The sequence below is a fragment of the Dysidea avara genome, chromosome 3 (assembly GCF_963678975.1).
Source record: "Dysidea avara chromosome 3, odDysAvar1.4, whole genome shotgun sequence".
In the NCBI taxonomy this organism is placed as follows: domain Eukaryota; kingdom Metazoa; phylum Porifera; class Demospongiae; order Dictyoceratida; family Dysideidae; genus Dysidea; species Dysidea avara.
Window position 1 is genome coordinate 22,776,673 of NC_089274.1, and position 22,130 is coordinate 22,798,802.

Consider the following 22,130-nt stretch of genomic DNA (forward strand, 5'->3'; position numbering starts at 1 on the left):
ATTTCATTAACTGATATTGGGGCATGCATTCAGTTGCATAATTAGTTTTTATAATGAGTCTAACGTAGTCTGCAATGGTTCACCAGTAATAAATTACCGTATACCGTATAGTAAAAAACTTTGGCAGTAAAAAACTTTGACGAATTTGGTAAATAGCATTCAATTTTCCAAAGTTGTTTTGCCAATTGTTTTAGATGATCACACGAGCACATTGAGTCTCGCATTGAGTAACTAGAAATTGTGATGATGGTCAGCTCGTACCACCATGCAATAAAATCGAGCTGACTTTGGAGATCTTGATCTTCTGGCCTAGGAATGTGTCCCACAGTTGTAAGCACTCCTTGAGATAGCATTTCCAACCAGCTCCCCGTTCGCACGTCAGTTAGTTTGTAGTCTCGTGATGGATTTGGCCAAATACTTTGATATACGTGATAACCTCTGCCACTGGAGTTCACTGAGAAGCAAACTATGATACGGTCGCTCTCGGCATTGCAGGACATAGAGAAGCACGCCTTTGCTAGCACGTCATTAGATTAGTAGCTACAAAAGTACTGCTACAATAACAACGCTACCTACCTATACACTTACTACACTACTTAACTGATGAGTTGACACCTTGTCATTTATCCTTACCGAGATCCTTACGTACCGTACAGTAAAAACGTTGGCGGTAAAAAAACTTTGGCAAATATTATTTTAATTGCCAAAGTTTTTTCTGCCAATTTTTTCAACAGAGGGGTTTTGTCACACTTTTTTACCACCAAAGTTTTTAAACTATATGGTACATACATATTTTTGTGGGATGTAATTTTCGTAGATTTCACAGTTACTTGGCTGTCCTGAAAATTTTCATCTTTGAAAATTTATTTAGGGATTGACTCTATGCAACATTCCACTTTGCTTTCAACCATGTTCCACCTATTATACAGTGTTACAAATAAAAATTGAGAAGCACCTGTGTATTCATTCCATGGAAATCAAAGTACTGAAGCCACACCACCAATCATCACATACACATTTAGTGGAGAAAGATATGGACACAAGGAAGGACAAAGGTAAGTCCATTATGCATGCATTGTAGCTGATGTGGTTGCAAAAGGTATATGTCTCTGGCCAAAGCAACTGAAATCAAGCCCATAATCTTATCTTGTGTTTGGCTGGAGGCATCAGTCAGGCATTCAGTTAACAATCAGTTTGCAAAAAATTCAGTTGAATTAAAAAAAAAAACTTGTTGAAAGGGTTTAGATTTTATTGGTTTGGTTTGGTGGTTATGTCAAACCAATACTGCCAAACTGTTATGAAAGAAAAGTGAGGTTTGGGCAAGACACCTTTGAACTTTTATGATCCCTACTATAACAAGTACAAAGAAAAATTTGGAATTTTCAACTAGAGTAGGGACCATAGCACATCGATAAAAAGTACTGAAACAAGTTGGAGTAGTGCACGATATTAAATCACAGTAAAACAATAAGAAGTGTTATGTATTCATTACGCTTCGTTGTCGGCTATGTTCAACCCGTTACACAGCAGTACAAATCAAGAACTGTTTGAAAAGCACCTCTGCTATCAAAATAGCCACTATGACAAATACGGACGATTTCTGTTACGCGGAAAGGAAGCCATCACGTGCTATTACCAAATCGACACTTTTCGCTGTCAGCAAAGATGAATGGAACACAAAGGAGGACACTGGTAAGTCCATGAAGAATGCATTGTATGTACTGCGGTATGCCAAAAGGCACCTGTCAGGCCGAAGCGACATCGAACAGTAAATAAAAGCAAGCCCGTAGTCTTAGCCGTTATCGAGTTACGCTTGTCTGAAGGTATCAGTCAGTCAGTCAGTCACTAGAAAATTCCGTTAATAAAAAATTCCATAGCAACTTGTGTTGGGGTTGATCTGAAAGCTTGTTTGAGCTTAGTTTTACCTAACCAATACTGCCTCATCATCGTCAGGCTGTTTTTTGGGTGATATTATTTCATGGGCCATGCCCACTCCTTTGTGGTCCCTACTATACAGTTACTATCGTACTGTATGATGTATTGCTTCATGATCCATACTATAACATACTGCAGTACTATGACACTGTCATTTTGTAATTAAAATTTGTAGAAGTAAACTATATCCCCTCAAAAACACCTTTGCTGTAAAAAAAAGCGTGTCCAAGAAACTACAAATATCTGTAATCTCATGTAAGCTCAGCTGTTGAAAAAGACTCCATGAAAAGAACTGGTAACTGAAAGAGCTGATATCTGGCACGGCCAAGAATCAATGTTACTACAACTGACTATGATTACCTAAGATTTACCAAGTCCATGCAAGAATACCTTGGCTGTAAAACAGGCAAATAAAATTAACTGGCAACTAAACAGCTGATATCTGAAGTGGCCAAGAATAAATGTTAAGTTGATACAACTAACTACAATTATTAACTTGCAACATTAAATCTTGATCATTCAACTGTGTTCTATACATCCACCCTTGCTACATCCTAAATTAATTCTTTGTAACTCTAATTGGCTGGTAATTTGGCCACCTTTTTCAGTAGTCAATGTAAAGAAAAAAAGGTGGCCAAATTACCAGCCAATTAGAGTTACAAAGAATTAATTTAGGATGTAGCAAGGGTGGATGTATAGAACACAGTTGAATGATCAAGATTTAATGTTGCAAGTTAATAATTGTAGTTAGTTGTATCAACTTAACTTTTATTCTTGACCACTTCAGATATCATCTATTTTAGTTGCCAGTTAATTTTATTTACCTGTTTTACAGCCAAGGTATTCTTGCATGGATATGGTAAATCTCTGGTAGTCATAGTCAGTTGTAGTAACATTGATTCTTGGCTGCTCCAGATATCAGCTCTTTCAGTTATCAGTTCATTTCATGGAGTCTTTTTCAACAGTTGAGCTTACATGAGATTACAGATTCTTGTAGTTTCTTGGACGTACTTTTTTTACAGCAAAGGTGTTTTTGAGGGGATATCACTAGGTTTTGTCAGTTATATAATTTATAGAGTCAATGTTCAAGCCATGGGGGTGTATGATGAATTCTGCTTTGTAGAGGTGTTGCAACCAAGAACAAATCTGCTGATAAGTGGTGAGCATATAACATACAATCCTATAGTAGTTGCTAATTTTTATTAGGACAAGATCCAGTGGGAATTACTGCAATTTACTGATCAGGCCAAGTAATGGCAGAGTGAGGGTTATCAAAGATGTGTGTAAAGCACTTATTTGTAAAGCATGTTTTCTAGGTGATCTTGGGGAATGCAACCATCTTGAAATAGCAACTCTGAGATTGCATCTGGGATCTGGGAGTGTTTTTAGACAGAAGTGTAGATATTCAGCTATATTGTTTGATGACTGTTCTATTAGAGTAATTTTATTGCCTGACTTTTCTATTAGAGTATATTAATTATTCTGTACTTTTCAATGAATAAAACTGCTACAGCCACTGTGTCCTGAGGACAACTTATAAACTTGGTTTGCCACTCGTAGAGCAAGATGCTTTGCTGAGATTTTAAAAAAAAGAGATCACATACATCATACTATTATTTTTATTTCACTACATACATATGCTTACATCATATACAGGTACAAGACACACACAAAAGGTGCAAACACTGTACGTGCATGTTCACGCACGCACCATATATTGGTTGTACTTGATGTAAACAAGTTAATATCACATCTCTTGAAATGCTCTTGTAGGTGAGCTGGTATTGCCCTCACTATGTGTTAAAAAGTCTTGCAGAAAAGAAAATTGTGTTGTACATTCTGTTTAGTGCCCATTAATTACACATGTCACTCCATAGTTAAGCCATGAGGATCTACCAGCCTGGAATATTGATTTTTTGTACGTTTTCTAATTCAGTGCCTAGCTGCTAGATTGCATTGTGACATCAAATATCCAAGGAAGTGTCTTTGGTGTTGCAACCAATGTTTCAGAATGTGTGTTTAATTTTAGGTTAAGTTCAGTGCCTGCTTGTTCTTTTACAGGTCTCACCCAATCTTGTGTCATCATGGAGACATTCATGAATGTATGGAACAACCACAACTCATATACATAGTCACCGGCAAACCATGAACCACATTCAAGCAATCCGTTACAAATTTTGTTGCACCATGATATGTGCATAATGATTAATGAAAGCCACAACACAAGCTCCATGGTGCATTACTGGAAATAAATAAGTTCCACCTGACTGACAATTATCACTTGACCTATTTAGGGGAAATCTCTTGGAAAGTCCCTGTGCAGTAACAGTTCAAGTGAAAAGTTAACACACGATTCATACTATTATTGATGGTGGTCCATGTCATAGATTATATATAATCTATGTCCATGTCTAGCACGTGACCTATAGGGGAAATCTCTTGGAAAGTCCCTGTAACAGCTCAAGTTCGTGATGCGCGGTTTATGTCTTGAGAGGGAAGTACGAATGATAAACATTTGTCATATTGTAACTGGATTTCAATGGAGCGGTGAAACGTACTTTAAAATACATAGCTACACCTCTTGAAGAAGTCAAATGGATATTAAAGAGTTGAGAATGATGTACCCAGCTCCTCGTGGAGGTTCAGTAACGAAAAGAGGAGTGGAGGTTCAGTGATGAAACGAGGAGTGAAGGTTCAGTAATGAAAGGAGGAGCGAAGAAAGATGAGGCTAGTATATGTAAAGTGCCCCATCGATTGATTAACTGCATTTATACAATTGGTTGTTAGACCGTCAGACGTCTGCACTAACTAGTGCAAATTCACTGAGACCTAGTTATGATGGTACCAACTTGAGTAGCAGCAAATACCAGTATTATCCAGCTTGGAATTATCTCATGGATGGAAGGTGTACTCATACAGACCACATATGTTTCAGTATTGTCACTCTATAGAAGTCCTGGAAGTGTAGGTGGAAGAAGTAAGCTAATGTATGATGCTTGTACAAAATAATATTTAATCCACATTGCACACTGGTCTAAATAATTAAATATTATTTACAGTGAAACCTGTCTAATCAGGACACTGTACATGTGTAGTAACTAGTAAGGTCGCTGACGGGCCAACTTCAAATGTGTTATTTGTGTAAGTGACATAGATTTTGGGTGTGTTGTATTATCAGTTTACATAGAGTGTAATGACATCAAGGGTGTCATGAATTTCCAGGTCCCCAAATGTGTCATTTGTAAAGATGTAAGTGACATAGACTTTAGGTGTATTAATGCCCACCTGTCAATTTTACAGGTGATTTGTCATAGCATGCAGTTTTCTCACAAGCAGTTGTGGTACATACATAACTTGGCAACTAAGATCGGGGTAAGTTTACAGACAGAGGAATTTATAATGTTATGTGTGTTCTCTAGCTCTCAATTGTCAAGTGTATGTGGACTGTAGTAACATCAAGTACGTTGTGGATCTCCAGGTTAATCTGTGTATACTAAGAATGGTGTGATGAATTGTATTCAATGCCCGCCTGTCAATTTTACAGGTACAGGGTACTTGGTCATAGCATGCGATTCTCTCACTAGCAGTGGTACATACGTAACTTGGTAGCTAAGATCAAGATTCAGGGGGTAAGCTTATAGACAGAGGAATTTTATAATGTTATGTGTGTTCTTTAGTTCTCAATTGTCAAGTGTACATGGATGATGAGATTTATCTGGCCTGGTAAGATCTTAGCATTATCTCAGTTGATAATAATCTTCTGAATTTCCAGGATGGGGTGTACAGTTGTGATGGGACTAAACTGGTTATGTAACTATCCCATTTTATTGTTAATGTCACAAACAATTAATGTGATATATTTTGTTATGTAACATGTGTATTAATTAAGTGACATGCATGGTGAAAGCCACAATGAGAGTGACTACTTGGTGTTAGGGTGGGTAATGCTATGTAACAAGCTGGTTTGAGCACCACCAGAAGTTTTATGAAACAATTTTAATACACCATGTGTGGTTTGGCAACAAGAATTATGCTTGGAACATCTTCTCTAGTGATTGTACATTCTTTACGCTTCCACACCTTGTTTCTGCCTTGCATGAGACGTGGCACTAAATGGAGTTTAAAAGATTTCTGCTTAAAACGCCTTCCCTAGGGAACTTACAGTTCTACACACTTTTACAACTTGTTTATCAGACATTGGGCTTTTGTCCACATCGTGTCTTTAAAAGTTATTGTGGGGATTAGAGGTTTGATCGAAGAAAATATGCATATGAACAAACCAGGATTAGATAATGTCAGTGCTAGATGGACTGTGCAAACATGGGTAAGTTGACTGGTATAAGGTGACGCTAGGTGTAACACAAAGTTGAGAAATAAAGCAAAATATGTCTAAATACATATTTAATACCGGTTGCAAGAAAACTACTACTACTACTACTATGAAAAAAGATTTTTTTATTATGTAACGCAATACAAACCTATTGAGAGATATTGCATAATCCAGGGCTAATATTGCAAAACCATCCCTACACGTAAATAACTCACAATAGTGGCCGCGCGTCTTTTAATTGGGCGTGCGCTTTGTAGTTTCTTGGCCGCACGCCTCACTACTGTGAGCCTTGATCACCAAGAGATAGTTTTTGATTGTGAAAATCAATTAGTCTCAATTGAGAACCACAGGAGTCTCAATTGTAAGTTACAGGAGATCAGTGAAACCCACAATGCAAAGTGCATCTTGTTCTTATCATACAGTATGATAGTAGGGACCACAAAAGTTTGGGTGTGACCCATGAAAAAGCATCACCCAAGAACCAGCCTCACTTTTCCCTGATGATGATGAAGTGGTATTAGTTAGGTAAGCCTTCAGATTGACTTGAAATGCTTTCAACAAGTTGTTATGAAAAAATTTATTAAACAAACTTTTCTAGTGACTGACTGACAGAGTGACTGACTGATGGACTGATGCCTTCAGACAAGCGTAACTTGATAAGCTGTGGGCTTGATTTTTTCACTGTTCAACATCATTTCAGCCGGATACGTGCCTTTTGGCATACTGCAATACATACAATGCATTCTTCATGGACTTATATATACCAGTGTCCTCCTTTGTGTCCCATTCATCTTTGCCTGACAGCAAAAGGTGTCGATTTGGCGGTAGCATGCCATTCATAATGGAAATTGTCTGTATTTTTCATACTGGCTACTCTGATTGCAGAGGTGCTTTTTGAACAGTTCTTGATTTGTAATGTTGTGTAATGGGTTGAACATAGATGACAAGCATAATGGATACTTCACTTTTCAGACAACAATTGATAACTGGGGCATGCAGTGCTTTTGATGTGGTATGCGTGGGTTCACCAGTCATAATAGTTTTATTTTACAGGAAAAGTTAACAAACAAGTACACAAAAAATTGGAATTTTCAACTAGAGTAGGGACCATACATAGCACATTAATAAAAAGGTACTGAAACAAGCTGGAGTAGTGCATGATATTAAATCACAGTAAAACAATGAGAAGTCCCTACTGTGCATTTCCACTATGCAATTTTGAGTACAGTAGGGATATATACATATATGTACCACTCTGCGTGGGCAGTTCAAAGGCCCCACCAGCACCATAATTTGTATATGGCACTCTTGCTGACTGCAGTGAGTGCATTATAACACACTGGTTGCGGTTTTGCAGACTGCAACGTGTGCATTATAAGTTACAATGCACCGACTGCAGTGAAATATACAGATATTGCACTGGCTGTGGTTTTGTGCAGCAATGCACAAGTGCCGGCAGCCAAGACCAGTACGACACCTTACCTAATAGGTGGAAAAACATCTCACAGATCACTCAAATTCTTATAGCCTGGCATGTAAAGGTCAATTGTGGGCCATAACATCACCAATACGTAATTTTTACCAAGCAGCCAATGGTGATCAAAAAAGCCAATGCGGTGGCCACAGCTCTAGTCTACATATATATATATATATATATATATATATACTTATACACCTTACTAGTCTGGAACCATCTGAGCCCAGATTAAACTGTAGTCCACTTCAACAATGACTCAATAAAACTATTATATTCTAAATAATACTCACCTTTACGTTCAAATGTGGTAACCAGTTTTTGTCATGCCACCAGATTCGAGTTTAGTCAGTGTGAATAGTAAGAATTAGACTAGTATCATTTATTAGTTAGGTTTTGTTTACTTAAACCGTCTATTAGCTGCTTTTTTTTTGCTTGAGAGAATCACTGTGGCGATTAGTCTGGCACTTAGTCTATATGGCGATTGAGTGATCATGCTGGCATGCTGAGCACTACATGATGAAAGTTGAACAGCGTATACAGGTTAGTGATATAACCCATAGCGTACTAGCTTTCAATATCTCAGGTGGCTGCTATACTGTAGAGGTGACATCACAATATTCGGCTTGGTTACCCACAATCAATGTTAGAACCCTGGCCTTTATAAGTATTACAGCTGTCTTGTGAGACTCTCCCCACCTATTAGGTGAGTGGTACATAACAGTTATACAACGTGCTCTGCCTGTATAAACGCACTTGCCTTCAGGCCTGACGGCCTTCAGGCTTGTGTGTTTATATCAGGCAGAGCACTTTTGCCCATTGTATAACTATATAATATACCACTTTGACACCTCAGATCAAAAGAAACCACAGGGTAATATCACATATTGCCCTGACCACAGGGCAATATCTAGATATCGCCCTGTGGTTAAGGCGATACAATATAGCCCTGACCCACAACTGCTTTTGATGCTAAGGCAGTTACAAAGCATCAATTCCCTTTGATTATTTATATAGAGATGCTTAAAGTTTTTCATTGTAGGTTTGAATTATAGCTGCTTAAAGTTTTGCATTGTGGGTTTGAGTTAAACATGTAAGGGCATTGTTGTGAAGCAAAAAGAATTGAGCAGCATTGCATAGTTAAGTTACAAGACATCACTAAATAATCATTTTTGCAATGTGGGGATTGTTTTTCTACAGAGTACATTTCAACTGCATGAAAAGATGCCTCAAACATTTCCAACTTATATGTTAAAATGTATATTTTAGCACCTTAGGTTACTTTATTCATCCACAAAGTGGTTATTGGGTTTAAAATGGTATCACTACAACCAGTGAAATCCACCATCATTTCTTTTTTATGCCCACAATTTAAACCCACAATCAATGTTTGCAAACCTCTGTATAAAAGTAATGTGGTGAATGCAGGTTTGTCTTCCTACATCTATTAGGTCAGCATACCAGAGTGATACATATTTATACTATGGCCACTCGGGATTTGCCTGATATATATACCACTTTAGCGGGGGCGTTCAAAGGCGCCGCTCGGTGTTTAACTCGCATATTGCCCGGGCAATATCATGGGAAAGCAGTTTGCCAATGACTTTGATACCCAGCCAGTTCAAAGAATCGATGCGCTTTGACTCGTTATATTGAGCGACATAGAGCTTTGTATTGTGGGACTCGGTTTTGTAGAGGTTGCTAAGCTTAGTACATAGGCTAAGATAGAGTAGTTGGTTGTTACTAAAGGATAATGAAGGCACAAAATAACTGTTTGGGCGATTGTGGATGCGTATTTCTACCCACCGCGTATCAGCCTTTGAACAGACCATGGAACAGCAAAGCTACTACTGCTACGTTGAAATAGGTTAGTAACTTACAGTTCTAAGTACTTAACTTAATATAATAACTTACTTACTGTCCCAATAGCAAAGTTAGTTGACTTAACTTAGTACAAAAATGATAACAATATAAACTCCATCCCACAATCGCAAGTTTTCTAACATTGCGTGTTGAAAACTAACAGAGCATAGTAACGTATTAATGACGTTTTAACGTATGGACAACGTTTTGATGGCTATTAGTCCACGCTATTAAAACCACAATCGATCTTCAGATGCTACTGTATAAAACAAATGGGATGAGTTCTCATTAGTTCTTTCACCTATTATAGTATGTTCACGTTGAGCTGAATCCTGAAAAACAGCTAAAAATTAAAAGTGGATTTTTTCTCAACCGAGTTAACATTTCAGCCAACCAGATGATTATTGGTAACAGCAAAGGTGTCAACAACAGACATGTATGGTTTGGCTCCATTACAAGTTCAGAAAAGGGCTGTAATGGACACTGTACTTATATGGCTTCCCCATAGGAAATGTATTGTGAAAATTTTGATTGGCCGTAAAACATCTGAACAAAAAGATTTCACAATATTTTTAGCGGATCAAGCAGTACTACAAATGAGCCAAATTTCAAGATCATGTGTAATTGCATCCATGAGTTATTAAATGTTTTTGAGGATTCAGCTCAACGTGAACGTACTATAGGTGAGTGCGCCCCAAGTGATATATATCACTTGTACCATGGCTGCTTGGGATTTTGCTGACATATACACCCGCAACCCTCGGGCCTGCGGCCCTCGGGCTTTGGGTGTATATATCAGCAAAATCCCTCGCAGCCATGGTATAACTATTACATATGCCTGCGCCCTTGGGCTTAGGAATATATATCAGGCAAATCTCTCGTGGTCATGGTATAACTATTAAATAATACTTCTCATTGTTTTACTGTAATTTAATATCATGCACTACTCCAACTTGTTTCAGTAGTTTTTATCGATGTGCTATGGTCTCTACTCTAGTTGAAAATTCCAATTTTTTGTGTACTTGTATTTTTACTACTGCATTCAGCAGTCAGAAAGCAGACCATGGGTGCTATACAGATAATGCCCTGATTACTGGGTAATATCAGATATGCACATTCTTTGATCTGACCATGCATGTTACAAACATAAATATGCTACATTTACAGCAAAAGGATACAATATTGCTGGATCAGTATAGGGATGTTGACTGGAAAACAAATGACACTTGGGAGTAATGAGTGTTTGCAACTATTAACAATACAATGTACATGTCATCAATGAGAATTAGCACATACCTTCTTAAGCCAAAGTCGTTGTTCTTCTTGACTGTCACAGATGAGATCAAGTGACTGCAACATTGTATATTGTTTCTTTTGTCCAGGCATAGTACGAACTATATAGGAATGAAATAAGTACACTGAATACTGTACAATACAAAATTGTGGCGGGAGAAAACTTTGGCGAATTTGACAAATAAGTTTGGTTTGCCAATATATTGTTGTCCAGTGTTTAGCCAACTAGATAGCAGTATGACATGAGCATTCACAAAATATTATCTGCCAAATTCTATTTCAAGTTAAATCACCAAAATTTTATCTTGTCAAAATTTTGTATCTTATAGTAGTTTGACACTCAACTTTTTAAAACCTGAGGTGATGTCAATATTACCAAGGCACTGAATAATATCACCAATGGTTTTATCCTCAAAGATACCATTCTAAGTGTTTTAGACAATGGCATGTAAGCAGTGAGTTAGAATAGAAAGTTTGCATTGTAAATACCAAAGGTATTTTACTGCAAACCTCTACCCCAAGTATTCACAAGGTTATGGTAAGCCATGGAGTATGATAATGGTTTGTAAACCTGATGAATATGTGTTTGATGCTGTGAGAATGGCAGTGAATGTGAATAGCTAAATGTCAGCATGGCTATATAGGTCTACAGAGTCACGTATATTATATCCTGTGCCAGAAACAGCCCAGCTGTAAAAAAAGGCGAGGCCAAGAATGCACAAGTACATGTTCATGGAGTAACTACAACCAAAAGACATATCAAAATCTGGCCAAGAAAGCATTTACAGCATAGGCACTTTTATGCATTCGTTTTCTATATGCTTCACATTATCACATCCAGCTAGCTGTGCATGTGCGCTTGCAATATAAACAATACTACTGAGATAATAAAAGATGATTACACTGCATTGTTACCAAAATTAATTTAACTAAAAATTTACAATTGGTTTCTATTTGGCCAGCTGATCTCTCTACAATGTAAAGTGACTTGTGTCTAGTTGTACACTCTACAAGGTGATTTGTTTGTAGCTGAATACTCTACAGGTTGATTTTTTTGTAGCCAAACTCTCTGCAGGGTGATTTGTTTGTAGCTGAACTCTCTACAGGATGGTTTCTTTGTAGCTGATGTCACTACAGGTGACTTTTTTCTAGCTGATCTCTCTACAGGATGGTTTCTTTGTAGCTGAACTCTCTACAGGGTGATTTTTTCTAGCTGAACTCTCTACAGGGTGATTTTTCTAGCTGAACTCTCTCTAGGGTGATCACTTCACAGCTGAACCCTCTACAAGGTGGCTTCTTCTATCTGATTTCTTTACAGTGTGAGTTGTTTGTAGCTGAACTCTCTACAAGGTGACATTTTCTAGCTGAGCTCTCTCTTGTTTCTAGCTGATCTACAGAGTAACTTGTTAGCAAAGCTGAAGTCTATACATGGTGGATTTTGGTTGTTAAACTCTCTGAATGAAGACTTGTTTGTAGCTGAACTCTCTATAGGGTGCATGACTTGTTTATAGCTGAACTCTCTTCAGTGTGACTTGTAATGTTCTGAATCCCTACAGCAATATATTTGTAGCTGAACTCTCTATAGGGTGACTTGTTTCTTGTTGAACTGTCTATAAGATTAACTGTTTGCAGCTGAACTCCCTACAGAATAACTTGTAATGTAATAGAATTCTATAATGGTAATGGAGTAAATAAATTAGCTGAATGCTCTATTAGGGTGACTGTTCTATTAGAGTATCTCGATCTCGCATTTGCTACACGGAGTTGGCTTTCGAATCATAACTCAGTGGTTTGTAATCCGATTCTTCTCTACTACTGTAAGGACTTTCTATGAAGATTATTCCAGCTATGCACCGATTTTCAGCTCATTGCTCTAAGCGGTTTGCCTAGTAGCTAGGCGTAAAAACTAATACTTTTTTATTCATAAAAATCGATCGCGTAATTGTGACACAGGTTGGGTTTTGTGACATATCTCCATGGTTTTTATCTCGATTCCTTTCAAACTACCAAAAGGCACTCCTACGATGGTTACTCCATCTACATAGCAATTTTCAACTCATTCCATGAAGCGGTTTATCCTGTAGGCGTGACAACAAATCAATCTTGTTTTAGGCGAATAATCGGTAATAACTCTCGAACCATTCGTCGGGTTTGCACCAAATTTGATGCTAGGATTCGCCTTTGGACTCCCTTTCTGTGTGCCACATTTCAAGGCGATCGGAGTACGCGTTTGTGTTTTATAGCAATTTTTGCAAGTGTGCGAAAACACGAAGAAAAAAAATCGAAACTTTGGCAGCTCGTATCTCGGAAATGGCTGGAACGCTTTCCTTCAAATTTGGTATGTAGACTCCCCTGGCTGGCGGGAAACGCTGTAGCAAATTTGGCTCCAATCGGATAAGGGATCACTGAGATACAAAAGTGTGAAAATGACGTTTTCTTTCTTCTTGTCAATATACCCACGGTGTGGCACGCCGGCTTCTTGGGCCGCACGACACACTATCGTGTGTCTTGATGTATGACTCGAATTTGACTATGAAAACCACTCAGACATAAAATGTTTTGTTATCCATGCTATCCTATGAGTTGAAAAACATTGGGTTAAGTGCCATAGCTTATTCACAAGTACGTCCGCATGTTTTCAAATACAGACCACACACCCATTGCTAATAACACAAAATAACCACTCTACAAGCATGCCTACCCATCTAGGTATCTAGTAAACTCTGAAATTATGCCATAAACAATTAAATAGCACTGATTATAACATTAAACTTGCATAACTGAAATTCTCTGTGATATTTCAAGTATTTGTCCATTCATCATTGCCAAACATAGCCAGAACGTACCAGCTGCTGACCCACAATCAAATTTTTAAGGTACATATATAATCTAAATCAAAACAGCCAAGCTGTAAAAAGAGTGCGGCCCCCAAAAAGGCCAGGATGAAAAAAGATGTGAAATCCAAGGTGCTAGGAGGAGGCAACGCAAATTCACCTGAATTGTCATAATTAAAATTTTTGCCATTAACCTACCATCACAGCCATTTCTTGGCCGCCACCTTGGATTTCACATCGTTTTTCATCCTGGCCTTTTTGGGGACCGCACTCGTTTTTACAACTTGGCTGTTTTGGTTTAGATATCACTTCTTTTTGTATTGCAAGCCACAAAGCCGGCCATTAACTGGCTTTGGTGCTTCCTTCTAACTTGTTTTTTTTTCTTTTCTGCAGGAATTGTGGAACAAAGGAAGAAATGTTGTGTACAGTTTTTTGTCTGATTAAAAATATTTGTATATTTAACAATAAAAGATAATCATACTGTAGGTAATAAGGTGACTTCTTATACATAACTGAACTGTATAGCTGAAACTCCCATTGTTTGTAGCTGAACTCCTTTCAGAGTGACTTGTTTCTAGCTGAACTCTCCACATGGTGATTTGCTTCCAACACATATTTCTACAGGGTGATTTGCTTGTAGCTGATCCCTATAAGGTAACTTGTATCTAGCTGATATCTCTACAGTGTGATTTGTTTGTAGCTGAACTTTCTACAGGATAGTTTCTTTGTAGCTGAACTCTCTGCAAGGTAATTTCTTCTAGCTGATCTCTCTACAATGTAACTTCTTGTAGCTGATCTCTCTACTGGGTGACTCGTGTCTAGTTGTACACTCTACAAGGTGATTGTTTGTAGCTGAATACTCGACATGGTGATTTTTTGTAGCCAAACTCTCTGCAGGATGATTTGTTTGTAGCTGAACTCTCTACAGGATGGTTTCTTTGTAGCTGATGTCACTCTAGGTGACTTCTTTCTAGCTGATCTCTCTACAGGATGATTTCTTTGTAGCTGAACTCTCTACGGGGTGATTTTTTTCTAGCTGAACTCTCTCTAGGGTGATCACTTCACAGCTGAACCCTCTACAAGGTGGCTTCTTCTATCTGATTTCTCTACTGTGTGAGTTGTTTGTAGCTGAACTCTCTACAAGGTGACGTTTTCTAGCTGAGCTATCTCTTATTTCTAGCTGATCTCTCTACAAAGTAACTTGTTAGTCTAGCTGAAGTCTTTACATGGTAGATTTTGGTTGTTAAACTCTCTGAATGAAGACTTGTTTGTAGCAGAACTTCTACAGAGTGAATTGTTTGTAGCTGAACTCTCTATAGGGTGCATGACTTGTTTATAGCTGAACTCTCTTCAGTGTGACTTGTAATGTTCTGAATCACTACAACAATATATTTGTAGCTGAACTCTCTATAGGGTGACTTGCTTCTTGTTGAATTGTCTATAAGATTAACTGTTTGCAGCTGAACTCCCTACAGAATAACTTGTAATGTAATAGAATTCTATAATGGAGTAAATAAATTAGCTGAATGCTCTATTAGGGTGACTGTTCTATTAGAGTATCTTGATCTCGCATTTGCCACACTGAGTTGGCTTTCGAATCATAACTCAGTGGTTTGTAATCCGATTCTTCTGTACTACTGCAAGGACTTTCTATGAACATTATTCCAGCTATGCACCGATTTTCAGCTCATTGCTCTGTAGGAAATGGATCTGCCACGAGGTACTCAGTTATCTCTCACGTGATAGTGTGCAATAATCAAGATACAATCATACATATATACTGTGTCCTAGTGTTACAATTGTGAGTGTAATAGTGCATGTGCAGTGCTATAGAATAGTTCATAGTTTATGTTCTTACATCCCCCCACCAAGCATGGTTTAGTCCACAGGATAACCATGCTGATATCATGGCCATTGGGGATCCTCTATGGTGGTCTACAGGTACGCTCTGATCTACGAAGTTCTTGTGGTGGGGTCTGTGGGTGCTGTGTTGGCGTCTGAGGATCTTGTGACAGTGGTGGTAGAGTTGGAGGTCTTGGTTGTCATTCGGATATCTTGTTATCTCTTCTGGACGGGGTGGAGTATCTGGATGCGGGTTATTTCTACCAGATGTGCACAGTGAGGCTGGTGTATGATGTCGTAAAAATCTTCTATTACGTACCAGGACTCGTCCACTCTGAGTCTTCACTGAGTATCTGCGGTGGGGACTAACATTGTCCACTGTGCCATATATGTCCCAGAGCTTTGTCCGAGGGTTCTGTAGAGCCACAGTGGAGCCCAGTTGAATATCTTGGAGTTCTTGGGCATGGCTGTTGTAATATAACTCTGCCTGTGCTAAGGTATGTTCTGCTAACTGTTCAGTTTCAAGGGTGCTGCGTTGCCACTCCGGTGAAAACGAGCGTCAGTGTGCTGGTAGTGTATCCTGTATAGGTCTACCATACAGCTTCTGTGCAGGAGACTGTCCATCTTTGCGTGATGGTGTGTTTCGGTATTGCAGCAATGCCCGACACATAACATTTAGTTTCACTGATCTGTTACCCCAGGACGATGCAATGATCTTTTTCATGGACTTTACAGTGGCCTCAGAAAAGGTTTTATAATTGTAGGAAACATTCTGAAAACTTTTGCGAATGCATCTAAAATTGCAAAATTGGCTATTGTTTTCTTCTATGAATCATTCCCATTATACGGTATCAAGAGTTCATAATATAAAAAAGAGAGGAGAGTGTCCTACTGCATCTTACCATTACTTTGAGGGTAATGTGGTGATGATGTCTTGTGCTCAAATCCCCACTGACTGGCAAAATCATTAAAACACTTAGAAGTGAATTGTGGCCCACCATCTGACCACACTATGTCTGGAACTGCGGTGCGGCAGAATGACTGGGTCAATGATTGGACCAAGTGCTGTGTGGAGGTGTTGTTTCACATGGGGATAATGTCTGGCCAGTCTGTGAGGCAGTCAACCATGATGAGGAATTGCTGTCCACCATAGCTGCCGAAGTCTACAGCAATCTCTTGAAATGGTCGGGATGGTTTTGGTTTAGACATAATGGGCTCTTTGCAGTTGGATGGGAGGCGATCCTGACATTTCTTACACGACAAGACTACATTGTCAATATCGTTGTCGATTCCTGGCCTATACAGTGATAATCTGGCTCTTTCTTTTGTTCGCACGGCTCCCTGGTGTGACTCGTGGAGGTTGGCTAGCACCTTTTGTTGCATAGATGCTGGTATCAACAAGCGACATCCGTATACAATGAACCCATCATCTATGGTTAGATGCTCTCTTATGCTCCAATAGTGTCTACAAGCCTCTGGCAGCTGATTGCGATGGTCAGGGAAGCCCCGAGTTATTGTGTGGTGCAACTGTTGGTACTCTGGGTCCTTGGTGGCTTCTTCACGTAGGTTATGCAGCCGATTGCTGTCGTGTTTATCACATTGAAGGATTCTGATCTCTGTAATTGAGGGCTCTGGGTGGTGTTGGCAGTCATATTCACAAAGGGAGTCATCCCATTGAGGATCCGAAACTGGGTTGCGTGACAGGGCATCAGGTGCATTATTGCCTTTTTCCTTGATCCACTGAGCGGTAAAGTTGTATGTCATTAGGCGAGACTTGAGTCGTTGAAGCCTGGGATTTTCGATTTCATCTAATCTCCGATTGTTAAGGATGGGGATCAATGGATTGTTGTCAGTTACCACAGAGAAGTGCTGAAGGCCTGCTAGAGATATCTTACACTTTGTGGCTGCCCAAGCAACTGCGAGTAACTCTAGTTCAATTATGGCGTACCGAGACTCAGCATCTGAAAGAAATCGGGATCCTGCTTGGACTAAGGACCACGTGTCTCCTGGGTTTAGTAAGGTCAAAGAAAGCCAAGGTGGGCTGAGTGGTGAGGGACTTCTTAGCATCTATGAAGGCTGTATCGTGACAAGGTGACCATATGAATTCATTCTTGGTGCTTAACAGAGGTCTGAATGGTGTCAAGAGGGTTGCGACGACGCTCGTGCTGGAGGACAACTGGTTCACTAGTCCGATGAAGGAGCGAAGTTCTGTTCGGTTGGTTGGGACAGGGTACTTTGAGATGGCTTCTGTGATGGATGGGTCTATCTGGTAGCCTTAGTCGGAGAGCAAGAACCCAGCAAAGGTTGTCTTGGTTTGGAAGAATCTACATTTCTCAGCATTGAGTGTGATGTGTTGATCCGCACAGCACTGAAGAAACTGTTTCACATGTGCATGTGATCTGTGATGTTGCCATCATAAATGACAAAGTCATCCACCACGCGTATAAAGCCTGACAATTCCTTGAAAGTTTCAGTCATCCGGCGGTTATAGTGCTCTGATATTGAGGAGATTCCGTAGGGGGCACGAAGGTATTTGAATCTCCCAAATGGTGTGATGAATGTTGTCAGCGGCTGGCTGTGTTGGTCTAGGGGGCATTGGTGGTATCCCTTTAGGGCATCAATGACAGTAAAATATTTTGCATCACTAGCTGCGATATCAGCTACAGCTTGAGCTGGTGTTAGAGACTGATACCTCTCTCGGACCACAAAACGATTAAGGTGGGAGAGATCTACACACATACGAATCTTATCAGAATTCTTCTTGGGAGTAACCACTATGGGAGCACACCACTCTGTGGCCTCCGTAACTGGTGTAATAATGCTTTGTGTTTGTAGTAAGTCTAACTCTGCCTGAAATTTGTCGTGATAGGCGAATGGAACTGACCGAGGAGTGTTGACACAGAAAGGCTTGGCATCTGCAATCAGAGATATATGGAATTCTTCTCCTTCCATTGTCCTAATCCTGCCATCGAATACTGTGGGGTATTCTTGCTTCAAGTCATCCATATTTGGCAGGGGGGTGGGTGGCTGTTGTGGATCTGACACTGGGTTCCACAGGGGCGGCTTTGGGGGGTGGTAGGGGATAATGTGGTGGCAGGATTTTCAAGGCCTTGGCTGCCCTCCAAGAAACTATGACCCCACTCAAGTGTGGGAAGATGTATACATCTTCTTCATGTTCATTACCAGCTAGCTGAAAGCGAACACTTAACTTCCCAATAGCATGCATCCTCTGTCCATTAGCTGCGCGTGGTGTGAATTCTGATGGTAAAAGGTTGTCCCTATATTCATTGAGTCGTGGCAGGCATGCTCACCAGCAGCAGATATGTCTGCCCCTGAATCCGGAAGTACTTGGGTGCGATAGGACCCATGGTGTGTATGCAGGTGCACTGTCACGGTTGGTGCCGGGTCTATTGTGGCCATTTGCTTTAGGCTGATGGTGGATAGCCCTGGTGATATCTCATTAGACTCCTGGTCTGGGTCTTCTGCAGTTGTGATGGCTCTAGCAGCTTGTGGTTTCTTGTGCTGTTGACAACCATGGCAAACCCTAGCAAAATGGCCAACTTTGAGGCAATAGTGGCATGTCTGCTTGAAAGCTGGGCACTGTGCTCTACCCCCTTGATGTGCTTGTAACCCACATCCTGGGAAAGGTTTCGGAATCATCTGGCTAGTGTGCGGTGGAACCTGCTGTACTTGTGGTTTTGCAGATTGCCTGATGGCTAGGACAGAGTGGTCAGTTATGTCTTTACGTTGGGTTTTCGCTGCTTCTTGTGCACGGCACATTGTAATGGTTGTGTCAAGGGTTAGGTTTTGTTGCCTCAGCAGTTGTTCAATAGTGTCACCATCCACAAGCCCTTCGATGATCTGGTCACAGATACTCTTTTGGGAGCATGCAGTGGAACAGAAGTTGCAAGTTTTAGCAAGCTCTCTCAGTGACACTAGATAGTCATCACAGCTCTCGCCCGGTTGCTGCACTCTGCGCTGGAGCCGATGACGCTCCATAGACTCATTAATATGCCCATCAACATGGCGTTTGATTGCTGCAATAACTGCTTCAACATTATTCCTGTCTTTGTCACTAAGACCGAGGTTATTAACTACTGTGAGTGTTTCACGTGAAAAACATAGAGTTAATGCTTGTACCTGGGTAGCAGCTGACTCACCACTGAGACCTGACAGGGTTGAGTAGGACGTCCACTGGGCTTTCCACGCCTCGAAGTCTGTGCCACGGTCTACTTGGAGGTCCAGCTTGGGTAGGTCACTTAGCCGGAACACGTAGGGCATCTTCGCTGCCGCTAGAGGGGAGTAATGGAAAGAGAATGAACACTAAGGCTGCTATGACGTCACCTTCACGGGTGCCTCTCGCCGGCACCAGGGATTAACTCCAGAGGTTAAAAGACAGGCGGTGACTGTTCCCCTTGTTGTACTGGTTCAATTAGCCACGCTAGAACGTAACTGCTCACAGCGCCATGTAGGGAACGGATCTGCCATGAGGTACTCAGTTATCTCTCACGTGATAGTGTGCAATAATCAAGATACAATCATACATATATACTGTGTCCTAGTGTTACAATTGTGAGTGTAATAGTGCATGTACAGTGCTATAGAATAGTTCATAGTTTATGTTCTTACAGCTCTAAGTGGTTTGCCTAGTAGGCGTAAAAACTAATACTTTTTTATTCATAAAAATCGATCGCGTAATTGTGACACAGGTTGGGTTTGGTGTCATATCTCCATGGTCTTTATCTCGATTCCTTTCAAACCACCAAAAGGCACTCCTACGATGGTTACTCCATCTACATAGCAATTTTCAACTCATTCCATGAAGCGGTTTACCCTGTAGGCGTGACAACAAATCGATCTTGTTTTACTCGAATAATCGGTCATAACTCCCAAACCATTCATCGGATTTGCACCAAATTTGATGCTAGAATTCGCCTTTGGACTCCCTTTCTGTGTGCCAAATTGCAAGGCGATCGGAGCACGCGTTCACGTTTTATAGCAATTTTTGCAAGTGTGCGAAAACACGAAGAAAAAGAAACGAAGAAAAAAAATCGAAACTTTGGCAGCTTGTATCTTGGAAATGGCTGGAGCGATTTCCTTCAAATTTGGTATGTAGACTCCCCTGGCTGGCGGGCAACTCTGTAGCAAATTTGGTTCCAATCGGATAAGGGATCACCGAGATACAAAAGTGTGAAAATGACGTTTTCTTCCTTCCTGTCAATCTACCCCGTGCCGGCTTCTTGGGCCGCACATGTGTCTTGACCCTCGGTGTGGCGTGCCGGCTTCTTGGACCGCATGGCACACTATCGTGTGTCTTGATACTTTTTTTATTGATAAAAATTGATCACGTAATTGTGACACAGGTTGGATTATGTCATATCTCCGTGGTCTTTATCCCGATTCCTGTCAAACTACCAAAAGGCACTCCTACGATGGTTACTTTTTAATATAACACACGTACATACTGAAAACTACACCATACTACTACTTATTACCTAACTATATACTTATTACTACCTACGTACTTAACTTAACCAATGTCAAAGTCAGGAAATTCGTCCTCAGCAGTAAGCGAATACTGGCGGAGTATCATTTTCGCATTGTACCTCCACAAAGTCACAGACAGTTGCTGGAGAAGTTGGTGCCTAGCAAACTTTCGAGGTAAACCATTTCTATCAGTTGTTCTGTCAGCTATGGATCCTAAAATTGATAGGGCATATGGTGACCAAACACCAAAGGTCTCACATACAAGAGGGATAAAATCTCCTCCATTATCATTCACAATGTCCTGGTATTGGTTGTCCTTAGCTATCTCACCAACAGCAGCGGCCACCCCACCCTGAGAAGAAGCAGAAGATATGACAGCAGACTGAGTGGTACTCCTGACGGAGAGATCAAAATAGGCAGGACGACCAAGATGAAAGTCAGGGTGGTATATGTCGCCAGGACGAGATTGGTCAGATGAAATGCCTTGCTCCCTAAGAACACCAGGGTGATCTTGGAGCAAGGCATGGTGTACAACAGACACTAAAGCATTATGACGCTGGATCCTCAAGGGACCATGAGAGCACCCCAGCAGATGATCACCAAACTGGTCAATGACAGATAGACAAGTACAGAGTGGTAAAGAAGGGACAAAGGAATGCCAAGCCACAAACGTAAAGCTATAGTAAAATCGTGAGGAGGAATAGCTAGACCCAAAGCAGGCTGTGGAAGTGCTTTAAGCCAACCACTGCTGGTGCCAGAAGAATGTGATAAAGCACGCAGACGTGCTTGATCACAAATAGTGGAAGTGCTTCCAAGCTGTTTAAAAAGTGAATCATCTAAAATGGCTTGAAGGTCAGTTTGAGAGGAGTTATGCAACACAGAAACAGACATACCTTCGAAGAAAGCGAGGGAACAATCCTCCCCTGGAAATGGCATAAAAACATCAAAAGTTTCCACTAAACGCGGCACTAAAATATAGGCAGAATTACAGGACCCCACAAATGCAGGAGCAGCAGAACGCTCAGATTCACGTAGGCCCAAGCCTCCTAACCTAAATGGCAAGGTGGCTTGT

General features: G+C 40.3%; 1 protein-coding gene across 5 annotated transcripts in view; it reads right to left on the minus strand.

Annotated features, from left to right (window-relative positions):
* The window catches only part of LOC136250290 (1-phosphatidylinositol 4,5-bisphosphate phosphodiesterase delta-4-like), a 94,923-nt gene that overhangs the window by 11,887 nt on the left and 60,906 nt on the right, over positions 1–22,130 (minus strand). For 4 of the 5 annotated variants that reach the window (XR_010698488.1, XM_066042477.1, XM_066042476.1 and 1 more), the window contains 2 exons: positions 10,899–10,996; positions 10,781–10,851 (listed from right to left, as the gene is read on the minus strand). Coding sequence is in view for 4 of the 5 variants with exons in the window: in XM_066042477.1 (XP_065898549.1) it covers positions 10,781–10,851; positions 10,899–10,996 (169 nt within the window). In the remaining variant the exon portion in view is untranslated. The remainder of the gene's footprint in view (positions 1–10,780; positions 10,852–10,898; positions 10,997–22,130) is intronic. The other variant, XM_066042475.1, reaches the window with a different exon arrangement.